General features: G+C 35.1%; 1 protein-coding gene across 1 annotated transcript in view; it reads right to left on the bottom strand.

Moving 5' to 3' along the window:
• HERC1 (HECT and RLD domain containing E3 ubiquitin protein ligase family member 1) overlaps positions 1-15,430 on the bottom strand; it is a 222,590-nt gene that overhangs the window by 124,775 nt on the left and 82,385 nt on the right. The window contains exons 17-22 of the mRNA XM_036734758.1: positions 14,449-14,640; positions 12,309-12,530; positions 9,670-9,843; positions 6,924-7,038; positions 6,727-6,847; positions 1,196-1,367 (exon numbers count right to left, since the gene is read on the bottom strand). Coding sequence (XP_036590653.1) covers positions 1,196-1,367; positions 6,727-6,847; positions 6,924-7,038; positions 9,670-9,843; positions 12,309-12,530; positions 14,449-14,640 — 996 coding nt within the window. The remainder of the gene's footprint in view (positions 1-1,195; positions 1,368-6,726; positions 6,848-6,923; positions 7,039-9,669; positions 9,844-12,308; positions 12,531-14,448; positions 14,641-15,430) is intronic.

Below are 15,430 nucleotides of genomic sequence, written 5' to 3' on the forward strand. Positions count from 1 at the left end.
AAAAGATATTATCAAATTTACTTAAATGATTAAAGCCTTTATATCAAGGGTCAAGTTATAAAATGTACTAAGAACTGACATGTAACCTAAGTTATAATTAAACAGGTTTTTTCTCCTGTGAAGTTCTGTTAATACCTACCAAAGTTCCTGCCTATGATGACTTTTAAAAGATTGACACATACGAAATTGTTCACTTCAGCAAAGTTATTAATGTTATATATTACTCACATTTTGTCATAATGCAATCGATCAACAAATATTTGTTAAATGTCTACTACAGGAAATCATCACATCAAAAGTTAGGCAGAAATAAACACATGATCACCTCCTATCAAGGAATATATAACCACATGGAGAAAAAAGACAAACACATGAAAAGACGGCTATTAATACACCAAGCAATAAGTGATACATGCCCAATGGTTCGTATGGACAGTAACTCCAACCTAGATTCTTTCACATAGCCCCTAGTGGAAGAAGCCTAACTTGCATGCATACAATCTGAGGTTACGTATTAAACACCCATTTTTGTCAAAGATGAATGTGTCAATCAAAAACTACTATATTTCAAAAAACTTTGACAATTTTCTTTAAATATCTAAATATTTTTCATGATTGTGAAATTTAAAAATACTAAGAAATCTATGGTTCCAGATCCTACTGAAAGCAAAACAACATTCACATGGGTAACATTTTACAGCTGAAAGAAGGCAGCTGCCAGGTTTTCATGAGGAATATATTTTCAAGAAATGTGTTCCTTCCCATTATACAAGAATTTACAAGGTTGCCAGACATTTTTACCACCCACAAGGTATGCTACAGAGGACCCGAAATGACACAAGTTGTGACAACCTTCAAGAAGTTAAAGTGAGTCACAAAGCTTTCCAAAATCTAATTTCATGGTCTCTGAGCCTTTAAATACGAATATTGAAGTAAATGGGCAACTTCTAAAATGTGACCCAGAACATCTATTGAGTCCCTGGCAACATTCAACTCATCTACAAATGAATAGTAAGAAGATTAAACTAACCCTGAACTGACGTGAATTCAATTCAAATTAGTTGAATATAAGTCCATGTTGTATTTAAATTTAGCCACAGGGTTTTTCTGTGTACGTACACACACGTATAATACATATGTATGTATGTGCATGTACACACACACACACACCCATATATATGAAAATTATACTTACTACCAGCTGTCATAACTTCATGCTCTCTCTCTTCTTCTTCATCTTCTTGCTCTGGATGTCCTTCTTCTCGGTCCCTCTCTGCTTGCTCTTCCATCTCAGCTTCTTCATCAATGGTTCGAGTAAAGGAATGCTCCTGTGCATCAGTATCTGCAGATTCCTGGTTTTCTGAAATCTTGAAAAAATCATTAGAAATCACTTAATGAAAATAATTTTCTCAAGCCTTACAGTATTCATATAACTTTTATTTATGGAAAAACACAAAGATAAAAAATGCACACATTTTCCTATGAATATCTAAGTACAAATGTTTACAAAGAGTGAAAGGAGTACATATATTTGTTCTCTTCTTAGATTTTGCTAAGAAGACTATTATAAAATTCACCCACATCTACAGTATAGAATAAAATTTAGGCTGTGTTGATTTATTAGCACAGCACTCCAAGATCACAGAGGTTTAGTGAACAGGACCTCAGAATAAGTAAATAAGCATTTACTAAGCGCTTACTATATGCCAGACACTGGACACATAAAGAAAAAACTGAAACAGTCCCTGCCCTTAAGAAGCTTACCATCATGAGAGACAAAATGTATGTCTCTGAGAATATGGGGGGGAAGATACCATGGTAGTTTGGAAGGGGAATGCACTAGCATCTGGGAAGATTAAGAAAAACTTCATGAAGGTGACAGCCCTTGAGCTCAGACTTTAAAGAAACTCAGGCTTCTAAGAGGCAGAGAGTGTACATGTCAGGCATGAGAGTGGAAGGGACAGAGGCATGGTGATGAGTCACACAATCTGAAGCTACGAAGCATGAGTGACAGCAAGGATGGTGGAATGAGGCTGGACAGTTATGTTGGGGTCAATTCCAAGAGGTTTTAAATGCCAAATGAGAGTGTCTATATTTGCTCCTAGAGGTAAAAGGGGGCCGCTGAAGTTTCTCAAATAAAGAAGTTATGTTGCCAGGCCTGAGCTTTACGAAAATCACTTTGGCATCTGTGAGGAAGATAGACTACACTGGGGAGCAGTTTGAGCCAAGAAGATTAAAAAGATATCACAATAAAGTTCAAGTAAGCAGTGATAAGGGGCTGAACTAGGGTGGTCGTAATGTGAGTGGAGAGAAAGGGAAGGATAAAAAAATATTATAGGGATCACAATGACAAGATATGGCAACTATATGTAAAGTGAGAATACGGATACAGAGGTTGCAAACATGGGTGACTAGGAGAATGGTGGTTTAGAAAACGGAATTTGAAAAAAGGGATGGGTTTGGGAGAATGGTAATGAATTCCACATAAATAATTTTTTTGGAGGCAATTAGAGTTAAAAGACTTGCCCAGGGTCACACAGCTAGTAAGTGTCTGAGGCCAAATTTGAACTCTGGTCCTCCTGACTCCAGGGCAGGTGCTCTATCCACTGTGCCACCTAGCTGCTCTATATAAATGATTTTTTAAATAATACTGCTCAAGTTGTTTATGTTACTACTACCATATGTAAGTACTTATTATTTATACGAAGAAAACAGGAAAGCTTGAGAGGAAGGGGGATTTAATCTATTAAATTCTCACATATCTATAAAGTTAGAAAGGTAGCAGGTAAAAAGAGAAGAGTAGATCAGCTAAAGAGTTTAGTTTCACAACATTCAGAAGCCAATGAACACGAGCAGTATAGTGTTTAATAAACCCAAAGACTACAACTACTAGAATAAGAGCTCACTATCCAGCAAAAATAACTGGGAAAACTGGAATGTAGTTTGGCAGAAATTAGGTTAAGACCAACATATCATACTATTTCGTGCAAAAAACTCCAAATGAATACATGATTTAGATATAAAGAATCATATCATAAACAAATTAGAGGAGCAAGGAAGGAAATACTTTTTGACTAGGGAAAAGTTCATGGCCAAACAAGGGTATAACAGGTGATAAAATGGACAATGCTGATGACATAAAACTCAAAAGGTTTTGGATAACAAAATCAATGCAATAGTTACAATTAAAAGAAAAATCAACGGAGTTAAAATTAGAAGGAAAATAGTTAACTGAGAAAAATTTTTACAGCAAGTTTCTCTTTTGATAAAATGTCAGTTTTCCAAGATATATAAAACACCGATTAAATATATGAGTCATTTTCAAATAGATGAATGGTCAAAGAAAAACAAGCTGTTCTCAAAGCATGAACTTCAAGCTATCAACAGCCATATTTTTTAAAAAAAATTACAATTATTGATAAGAGGAATGCAAATTAAAATGATTCTCAATTTCCTCCTCATACTTGTACTGTTGGTGGAGCTATGAACTGCTCCACCTATTCTGAAAAGCAATTTGGAATTGTGCCCAAAATGTCACTAAACTATGTACATCTTCTGACCTGACAATAATACCACTAGGCCTATACTCCAAAGAGAACAAAGAAAGAGGGAAATGACCCATATGTACAAAAACATTTATAGCTGTTCTACTTGCTGTAGCAAAGAAATGGAAGCTCATGGCGTGCCTACCAATTGGGAAATGGGAAATAAGAAATTATGCAAGGGAGAGCCTCAGAGAAACTTAATAAGACTCATATAAAATGATGCAGAGTAGATTAAGCCGAACCAGAACTATTTAGGCAACATTTTTGGGATGAGGCCAGGAGGTCGGGATGGAACCCTGAAAGACTTAAGGAATCTGATAAATAAAAGTACCAACCACAATTCCAGAGGATCAACGATGAAATATACCACCCAACTCCTGCCAGAGATGTAATGATTCTAAGTTGTGGACGGACATACTTTTTGGACATGGCCAATTTGCTTGACTTTGCCTATTTGTTGCAAGAATTTTGGTTCTCCTTTCTCATGTTTCCAGTAAAGCGGAATAGCAACAGCATTGTCAAAACAAATAAGAAAAGAGTTATTGAAAATTTCTTTAACATGCATAGAAACAAATACAAAGAAGTTCAAAAAGAAACAGATGAATGGTACAACTTTGAAAGTAACACTGAATTAATTTAATACTTATAAAGAAAAGCAAGTTGTATGGAACAGATCAACAGTTCCATGTACCATCCTCATCTGTTCTAGTTTGCACATAGAAATGTATGTTTAATAATTGCACATGTATAACCTATATCTGACTGCTCACCATCTCAGGGAAGAGGGAGGGGAAGAAGGGAGGGAGGGACAGAATTTGGAACTGAAAACTTTTAATAAAAATGTTCTTTCAAAAAGTTGAAAAACAAATAAATCTGATGTTTAAGTTCAAAATTTAATTTTAAAAAAGTAGCAGATATTGTATGAGGTCCCCTATCTTATACAATAAAAAGGTTGTAGTATGATTAAAGAACAACCAGAAATTGACCTATTACATACTTAACTATATCCCCAAATCAAACTTTCTTTATTCTATTTAAATCTAGGTTAAGCAATATTAGTATCATCATAGGAATAGGAACTAGACTTATAATCTGACTGATAAAAGGAACTCCCATAAGAGAAAACTCCCTTTACCTTTACTAATGCAGGTTGGCATTTCTCTTCAACTTAAAATCTTAAAAGAATTGCCTAGAGTGGTCAAATGGGAAAAAATCCTCGTATCAAATTTCTCTGATAAAGGCTTGGTATCCAAGATATATAAACAATAAATATATTTAAGACTAATAGTCATTCCCCAATAGATAAGTGACCAAAGGATATAAACAAACAATTCTCAAAAGAACTGCAAAGTACTTACACCACATGAAAGAATGCTCCAAATCATTAATAAGAAAAATGCAAATTAAAACAATGCTGAGGTTTCACCTCACACTCTACAAATAACAAAGATGACCAAAAATAGCAATAGTCAATCATAAAGGGGTTGCAGGATGATAAGCACTGTACTAATACACTGTTGGTAGAGACATGATATGGTACAACCATTTTGGAAAGCAACTTTGAATTATGAAAATAAAGTGACTAAAATAGCTATGTCCTTTAAAACAGAGACTCTATTATTGGGCTTATAGACCAAAAAACACCAAAACAAAACAAAAAAAAACCAAAACAACACATTGACCAAAAAAGAGTCCCCATATACTCTGAAATATTTATAGCAAAACTTTTTGAGATAACCAAGAACTGGAAACAAAGTAGATACCCATCTACTGGGGAATGGCTAAACAAATTCTAGTACATGAATGTAACGGAATATCACTGTGCTATAAGAAATTATATGAGCTGATGCAGAGTGAAGCAAGCAGAGCCAAGAGAACAATATGCACAGAAACTACAATATAAATGGAAGGAACTAAACAACCAAAAAAAATCAAAACTTTATATAAGAAAATTATGAAAAAGCATGACTCAATGAAGAAACATAACAGGACACCCCCAAGCAAACTGTTCATGAAGGTGGGAAGTCCACAGGTACAGCATGTTGCATATTTTTCAGGCTTTTTTAAATATACTGATTATTGGTGCTGATTTTCTTCATCTTATTTTTCTTTTTTTTCCCCATCTTTAAAAAAATACTAGTTGTTGTATAAGCTAGCTCTCTTGGCGGGTGGAGAGATGTAGTGGGAAACTATTATAATGTAGAATATCAATAAAAATTTACTTTAGAAAAAGAGTTGCCTAGAACATCAAGAGGTTAAGTGATTTGACCAGGGTGATGTAGGCTAGGTATGAGACTCAAACGGTGAGACTCAAACAGGTCTTCCTTGCTCTAACTAGTATTGCCTACTAACAATACAACAATAACAACAATATCTAACTTAACTAAATTTCAGCTACATAATATAAATTTCAAAATATGCTTAGATTTAAAAAAACAAAACCTAAAGATTAAAATGGAGCACAAAAATCACAAACCCATAGACAAAGGAATATTTCTAAAGGACATGTCTACAATATTCAGCATTGTGTTTATAAATATAAAATCAAAGAATCTTACACTGAGAAAGGACCTTATGACATGTCATTTAGGCCAGATTTTCCTGCAATCCAAGAAGCCCTTCTATACCCTCACTGATACCATCCAGCTTCAACTTTTGTACCATTAGTGAGTGACAAGGCAACCCTATACTATCTCTAGACAGCCAAGGCTATCTGAAACTTACTGAGGAAGGTTTGAGCCTTTGCCTCCATTACCTACAGTGACAAAGCAGCCCTGTTCTATCAGACAGTCCATATTTTTTGAAAAGTTGTTGGTTTGGATTTTTTTATTTTTTATTTTGCTAATATGAGCCAGAATCTGTCTCTTGGTAACGTCAACTTGTTGATCTAAGAGTTCCGTCCTGGAATCCAGAGAAAAGGAAAAAGGTAGCTGAAGCATGGTGGCAAATTTCAGAGAATGAAGCATGATTTGAATTATTATTTTCCATGATTTAGACATTATACTGTTATCAAGGGAGCCTAAGACTGCAACAGCTTCTGGAGTAGTTTCATCATACCAATGCTTATTATTAAGCCTGTGCTTAACTAAAACCCTGAGATCATTGTTTTCATTCAAACATTTTCTGAATACTAAATCCATGCAAGGCACATTTTTTTCATATAAATGATTTCTAATCTTACCCATCGGTCTCTTGAGGATGACCTAGTTTGAATGAGTTCCATGTTCTTGCAAGCAAGTAAACGACTTCGAACTTTATATACACAACGGTATACTTCTGCTAAGGTTTTACTCGGTTGATACCTAAGTAAAGAAGGACAGTTATAACTTCTAGTATCATGGGTGAAAACTGTTCTGAATACAGTTTCGTGTTATTTACCTGCTCTCTCCACAGGCCTGATTAAGTAAATTTGTGTGTTTCAGAAGAGCTGCAAGAACAAATCTAGATACAGTGTCCAAGAGTGACTCATTACTTAAAGTTGCACTGTCCCAATCTGAAAATAAAAATGATGTATTAAATTCAAAAAGGATAAAAATGCTCCTGATTTCATTTTAATAATTTTAGTAATAAAATAACTTATTTATAGAAGCTTTCTAAACACCATGAACAATATGTACTTACTTTGGGTAAGGAACTAAATAACATTTGGTTTGAGACCATCACAAGCCATTAAAAACTAGAAAAGAGAGTTAGAAAGTATGTTGGTGGGGGTTAGTTAGGTATTTTAAAAAATATTTTATTTTCCTTTCTTTTATTCTACATTAGTGTAAATTCTTTATTTTTCATATGTAGTAAAGTTCAGCCACCTGAATCGGGAATGTTTCCTAAACAGAGATTGCTGGAGATGCAAACTTCATTCATTCAACAAGCATTTAGTTAAATGCCTATAACGTATGTATATAGCCATTACAATATTCTTTTAGATGACTTTGAACAAAACAAGACAAACAAAATGAAACAAGACCCAACTTTTTTACTTGTCCTTAATCACATTAGGAACTTTTATTTAATTTTTTGGTGAAATATTCCAAGATAATGTTTATAACACTACTCTTCAACTATATCACAGTTCATTCTTTTTGAAAAGAAAAAAAAATTTAAAACAGGAAAGCTTAAACTCCACCGTTTTATTTAAAAAGGCTGTATTTTAAACTGTCCATTTAAGTCCTATTCTGATGCCCCATAATGATATTCAGAGTTAGTCCTCAGGTATCAAAAGGCTGTGCCAAAGGAATGTAAGTCATGACAGGTCTTATTCAAGCTGGAAAAGACTTTCAGCATTGGTCTGGGAACAGATCATCATCCAAACACCAGTTAGCTTCGGAAAAGTTTATTAGCAGAAGTCTGTCCACCAGGTGATTCAATATTTTTTATCAGTAACTCACAAAATTATCTAACATATCAAGGAGTTAGGCTCTCCATCCACAATGCACATACCCAATAAAATTAGTATATAAAATCAAATACATTTTTTAAAACAGCTCAATATTTTTATACTTTAAACATTTTATAAAACTTAAACATGATTGATTTTAATGTGATCCTGTGGTCAACAAACATTCTTAGTAGGGAGATAGCTCGTGATTTTGTCAACCAATTCTGACAACAAATCATTAGTGTATATTGTAGTTATTATTATTTAAAATTGCCACGATCTAAACACAGCTGGGTCCTTTGAAAGGCACCATTATTTAATTAACAATAAAACCAAATAAAACACCAAAACTGAAGCTTTTCATTTTTTGAGTTTTATAATTGGCAGGGATTATTATCTGAAAAGGATTTTTTTAAAAAGCACTGCGTTCTTTCTAAAGCTTGCATTCATTTGAAACCAAGTACCACAGAATGTTTTCCAATTATCAGGTACAATATTTGTTAAAATGTATGAAACTATTCAGCAAACAGGGTTTATGTGAGAAGCTTTTGGTTCATCTAACATTTAAAATGGGTCTTTAAAAAATATGACAAATGTAAGATCATAACGAAGTGATATTCTAGAAGAAGGCCTAAACATAAAACAAACATAATTAGAAGTGTCTAAAATCTCTTTCAGGACCCATAAAAAAATGGGGACTAAATAGGAATGGACAAATTTTAAACTAGTTTTTCCTTTTCTACTGCCTCTACCTGCAATAGTAGGCATTCAAAAGATATTTGTTGAATGAATGAATCAATCAATGAACAGGGTTACACTTACAAAGGCACCATCTGCTGGTATTTTAAAGATCTGAATCATTTACATTTCATTTTGCCACTATACACCAAAACAATAGAGCGCAGTAGGTGAAAACCTCTGAATATGATCTTTATTCATTTTTTTGTTGCAGAAAGAAGAAACTGCAAAGGAACAGAGGAAAACAAAAAGTAGGGTAAGGGAGAATGATGGGGAGAATGTCAACTGTGGAAATATGACCCTGTTCAATCCAGAGATCACTACTTAGAAAGAAAATATGGAAACTGAAGTGTCATAGAAGGGATGCTGTGAAAAAGCTCTAATAGTCATATGCTTAGAAAAACTGTGTATAAAATTATTTTGAAAAAAGTTTGAAAAATGCATAACAGTATTCTTTCCAAACACCTTTCACATACATTACCTCATGTTGTTGGTCTTTATATCCTATGAGTTTTTTTCCTACTTTACACTTAAAGAAATTGAGGCCATAACAGAATACAATGTACAGCCCAAGTTTACAGAACTAATTAAGATCAAAGCCAACATGAAAATCCAGGGATCTATTCCATATTTCATATATATATTCCAATATATCTATTCCAATGCTGTTTACACTGCAGTAAATGTCCAGTGAGAAACAAGCTGATGTTTAAAAGAAACTCATCATGATCAATTTGAAAAACAGAAACCTTTGTAAATAATGATCCACCAATTTTTATTTATGTAATTCTCAACTGTTGTATATTAAATTTACCTGAAGTAGTACAATACACATCTCCCAACAAAGGAAGAACAAATTAAAGTCACTTTCTTGATCAATTAATTTGGTATTACAATTTTTGTACCGAAAACAAATGATAATTGTATCACTCTATTAGGTACACATGATAGTCAATGCTACCAACTACCATAATTACATAGAATTTATTCCATTTATTTTCTTCATCTTACCTTTACTAATAGCATAATCTTGCATACTGATCCAAAGACTACGAGCAGGTTCTTTTGTGCAACCCAAAGCTAAGTCAACAAAGACAGCAATTTCAGGCCGTAATTTGTAATCAAATGGCTTCTGTTCTTCATTTCCAGAAAGTGCCACTTCTAATAGGCAACTCATACATTTGTCTAAAAACAAATTTGTCATCATTTAAAATTTCTCAGATTTTTTTTTGTTACAAACAAAAGTATACTGACTTTTTCATAAACAAAGGTAATTTCAACAAATGAAATCAGGCAAAGCTCTTAAGCACAGCCAAAGATAAGTATGATACATAGACTAAATAAGAAGCCTTTTTTCTTTTTTAGATTTAATTGAATTTCATCATGAAAGGATAATTCAATAATGATAAATGATAATCCATAATTAAAAGGTCATGTCTTTTTATGAGGTATAGGCAAAACCCTATTTATAAATAGACTATGTTGCAAAAGTCAGTTTGTAAATGGACTGCTGGGAATGGAGAAGGCAACTTCTCTTTCAAATAATGTCATAAACGGGAGTTAGGTTCCCAGGCTAGCCCACAACAGCATATTTAGCTCATAATGTAACTGACCTACTAAATATCTGCACTAAAAAGAGAAAAATCATGCCAAATAACAATTTTATTTAAACATACAAACCATATCAAACAATACTTTAAATAAACAAATAGCATCTCTTCTGTTAGCAATACTATTTTTAAAAAGCAGAAAACAATAGCAATTGAAAGCAATTTTTTTTTCTGAAATTATTTTGAATGCTAGCAAAAAGACCAAATCAATAAGAAAATGGAGAAAGCAGATGAGTATTTCTAGCAGTTATATCTAATTTCACTTCAAAGGGCTTTCCTTTTTTCTTGATTCAGGAATGTCATTAGCAGTACTTCTATTCATTAGTCAATACCTGCCCCTCTCTACTCACACAGCCACAACCCTAGTTCAGGCCCTCTTCATCTCTTGCCTATAACACTGTAGTATCCTCCTAATTGGTCTATCTGCCTCAAGTCTCTCCCCATTCCAATCCATCCTCTATACAGCGGAAAATGTGATTTTTCTAAAAAGTACGTCTGACCGTGGCATTCCTCCTGTACTCAATAAATGTGAACGGTGCTCTATTGCCCCTAAGATCAAATATAAACTCCTCTATTCATCACTGACAGCCCTTTCTAACTCAGCCCCTTCCTGTCTTTCCAGTCTTATATTTTACAACCCCGCATGCACTCTAGGATCCAGCTATGCTAACTCATTTTACTCTATCTTGTACACAATAAAACATTCTGTCCCCCATCTCTGTGCCTTCGTGGTAGTTGTTTCCCATGCCTGGAATGCTCTCTTCTCACTCCCACCTCTTAGTTTTTCTGTATTATTTCAAGTATTGGCTGAACTCCTATCTTCTGAAGAAGGCCTTTTTCAGTCCAGGCTAGTGCCTTCCCCCTCAGATTTCATCTTTTGCACATTTTTTATTGATTATTTTTCCTAATTATTTTCATCTTGTTTTGTTCATTATCCATGAGTTCTCCAATGGCAGGGATTGTTTTTAGCTTTCTTGGTACCCCCAGCACTTAGCACAGTGTCTGAAACATAGAAAGTACTAAATAAATGCTTTTTGACTCACTGAAGAAAGCCCTGATGGGAAGGTAGTGACAATAAGGGGATACATTCCAGGATTGTATCAGTCACTTTAATTGATTTGAACCACAAATTAAGCCTGTAAAACAAGCCAGTGATTGAGTATAATCATACATAAGTTACAGACAAAAACACTTAGAGCAAAGAGTATATTTAAGCTGCTCTAGGCTAGTTAGTGACAGAGTCCAAGTGCAGACAATTCTCACTTTAGATAAGTGGTCTCTTCTACAGACCTTTATGTAAAGCGATCTTTACGTAATGTGAATTTTCCCTCAGACATAGGGAAGGCAGGGAGGAAGACAGAAAGGTAATCTCACACCCCTGGAGGGAGGGGGCTGGCATACAATTCAAGGGGAGATAGACAAGCAAGAGAAGGAATGAGCTGGAGCCAGGACCAGCCACTTGGGGGCCTGGCCAGAACTGAGAAGAAATACTTGAGGGACAGACACTTGGGGTGAGTGGATGGTGACAAAGGTCTCCTCTCTCAATACTAGAGGTCTCAAGCCAAGCCCCCAATCTGGCACTGGAAGTCTTCCCAGGCATGATGTTCTGCTTTTACTTGGAGGAGCTATTTTTAGGGTTGGGAAGGTTAGGTTTTTTTAAGGGGGAGTGGGAGGCCATGGAGCACCAAGCCAAGGGACAGGAGTAGTAAGAGAGCACACAGTACTGTACAGTACAATTAACATAGGTGTTTTTCTGGAATGCAGATTTCTTTTAGAATTCTTTATGTAAAGTCAAATTTGTATTATGCAATTTTACATAAAGCAAGAACTACCTGTATACCTAATTTCCAAGTGAGTTTTCTTACTACTATATCACATTATTTCATCTGTCTTTAACAAGACTTAAAGTTAAGGCCTCAGAACCTTTACTGTCCTTAGACAGTTTTCCATTAGTACCCCAATTAAGACATCACATGAGGAAAACCCAACAAAAAAAAAGTAGCAACCCAGACACTTATAAATTTTACAGGGGCAGTTTACCTAATTGAGGGATATCCATTTCAACACCATCACTGAACAGTGGTGTTTTCAACCAGTATGCTGTATCTTGCTCCTCAGGAGACCCAGGAGAGCCTTGCAACATGCCCCCAAGACACCGTCCAATGAGGAGAGCAATAGTTCTCTCCAGATCTACAAGCCAAACCCAAGATTGAGCAGGCTGAGGAAGTGGCACTCCAGCTGGGTCAATCAGTTCTGGCCCTCCTAAAGAGAAAATTATCAGTGAATGCTGCTTCGCTTAAGTTCCCTGAAGCATAAAGGTATGTTGAAATTGCAATAAACTGAGCAGTATAATGTTTTCTCAAACTACAATACACTTTCAAGAAAATTTTTAGTCAACAACACATAAATTATTTTATCACACAGTACACCACAGTCTGCATTCATGAAAAAGTTAAATATAATTAAGCTTTCCTTTTTACATCCTACTAATTTTAATATAATGATCATAATATATGACCAAGTTTTTCAAATGAATTTCCTATACCGTTTTATTTTCTATATTTAATTTTATCAGGTTTAAAGGAAGCCTTTTAAAAATTTTAATTTATCATTATCATCCATTTGTTTATTAATATGGCATTTACCTCCAATCTTAAAGAAATGGTTTGGGTTAGTAAACTAAGAAAGGTATTGTAAGGAGGATTTGTTATTCTTTTTAGGGGATAATTTCAAGGATCCTAGATAATATTTCCCAGGACCCTGGCTACAAAAAATTCCTACTGTGACTGAGCAGTGAGATAAGGGGATGACATAATGTACTATTTACTATGATTGTGCAGAATGATATTGCTAAAGTTAACCTGCGAGCTTAACGTTGGCAAGATGCTTTCTTTGTCTGTTGCCCTATAAATCAAGTGGCACTGGTCAGTAAGTGGGGATTTGTGATTTGTGTAATGCATAGAAGAATGCATGTAACTGCCTTGATTGGCCCCCATCAAGGGTTGGGGGGAATCTGTGTTTGCCTCAACTGGCCCCTATTGAGACTTAGCGGGATTTAGGGGAGTATACAAGCTGGAATGCTGTGCCCATCTCAACTGACCTCATCACGACATAGTAATTGCACCCCACCCCTCCCCAACCTCCTTGCCTGCCCCTGCAAGAAGAGTTGTAGGGAACCTGTAGAAGTTGGTGCTCCCATTATCAGGAAACTCACTTTGAGAAGACTAGAATAAAGTAAGCTTATTTAACCCCTTATTATGACTCCATTCCTGCCCTCCTGTCTGCCTGGATCAAGAGGGAACCTTTGCTAGTGTCTCCTTCTGTCTTACATTGGCATAGCCGGTGTTACCTGTGAAATGGGTGCTTTTAAAAAGTCTGACAGAACAAAGAGTAGCTCACATCATAACCAGGATTTTAATGATTTATGGATCTGACACTTCATTTCATCATTATTCAAAAGACTACAGAGAAACAAGAAAAGATGTCAGATATCATCTAGTCTAAATCCTTCATTTCAAAGATAAGGAAACAAAGCTCTAAAGAGAAAAAGTAACTCGCCAAAGATCACACAATTTAATTAACATCAGGCTCAGGACAAGAATTTAACTTCACTCTTAGTAAAGTGCTCTTGGAAATGGACTATACTCCATTTCACTTAAAATATTTCAAATTATACTTTTCCATAATTTAACAATATCTTAGTAACATAATATTTTAAAAGAAACATATTTATGTACTTCTAAAGTGAATATTTTCAACTCCAATTATTTCCATAGATTCCAGTAAGCATTTTCATTTTATAAGTAAATAAAAGTGAATTCAGATAATACCTCCAATTAAAATATTATCACAAATTAATCAAAAAGAAACAATAGTCTTCTGAACTCTACCCTCTACATATCAAACTAGTATCTCTATATCTAATCTCATGCATCTTTCACTGCTGAACAAACAGCTTATTTGAAAGATGAAATCATTGTAAAATCATGTGTACAGTAGCCATTTTTCCTCACACATCTTCACTTGAACAAATTATGTGTGCTCCAGGTTGCCTACCTCAGTCTGCAAGCTCCTACAAAACAAAGACCTCATTGTCCTAAGAGAGGGCAACAACTTTTAATTTACTTGTTCCTCTTCCATATCATTACTAGGATGATGATAATTAAGCAGTTCTGCTTACCATGAAGAGGCCACTGCAACTCTTGGTCTTCTAAAAGAGCAGCAGCAGGCAACAGTCTATTAAGGCAATCAAGAGGTGGCAAGAGGTCTAGGAGATAACTCAGCAAAGGCCGAGCCACTGATACTGGCAGTAACAGTAAAGAATTAACAATCTGGCACAGCATACTGCCAGCAGCAGATACATAAATGACATCTAAAAAGGGAAAAATAAAGCAAAATTAAGCAATGATATGAATTTAATTTAGAAAATATAAGACATGACAAATATAAGACATGAGGTCAGATCCTTAGTTCACCTAAACCCAATACGTTGTCTTCGTTGAGGTGGTTCTATGTGTGCACTCTTCACATTTCTGCCATAGCTAAGTGACTGCCATCTCTATTTCAAGCATAAGTTGTTGTCTGTCCAAGAAAAGAAGGTAAAAGGACTCATCGAACACCTTTCCACACCCCAAGCTATTAGTGGCAATGAAGTGTTCATAAAGGAAATGGAATCAGAGCTTCACCTGAAAAAGTGATTTGACACAGAACGGAAAGAAGCAAACCTTCTACTGGTCAGGAAGTTAGGGAGGAGAAGAGAAGGAGGTGTGGAAAAGGTCAATGGTAACACTTAGAGCTAAAAAAGGGATGAGGTTATTCTTGAAGAGGAAAAAGCTAGATGCTCCAAGAAGGAAGCAACTGCTTATCCTCCAAGGAATGAGATAGTAGAAACACAGAGATGTAAGGTAAGAAATCATTCAGAAGGGCCCGAGAAAAAGCAAAACTGGCAAGTACCTAAAGAGGACTAACAAGGCAACTATAAGAAGTCTGCTGTCTGTCTAGGGCATATAGTCAAGAAATTACAGAGAAACTTCCAAGGTTCATCAAAGAATATGACTACCACCTACTCTTGGTGATTCAGGTGGGCACAAATACTACTACCAGAAAGAACCTAAAAAGTGTCACTAAGACTATGAAGTGTTAGACAAAAAAAATGAAGATCA

This window comes from Trichosurus vulpecula, chromosome 8 (genome assembly GCF_011100635.1).
Source record: "Trichosurus vulpecula isolate mTriVul1 chromosome 8, mTriVul1.pri, whole genome shotgun sequence".
In the NCBI taxonomy this organism is placed as follows: domain Eukaryota; kingdom Metazoa; phylum Chordata; class Mammalia; order Diprotodontia; family Phalangeridae; genus Trichosurus; species Trichosurus vulpecula.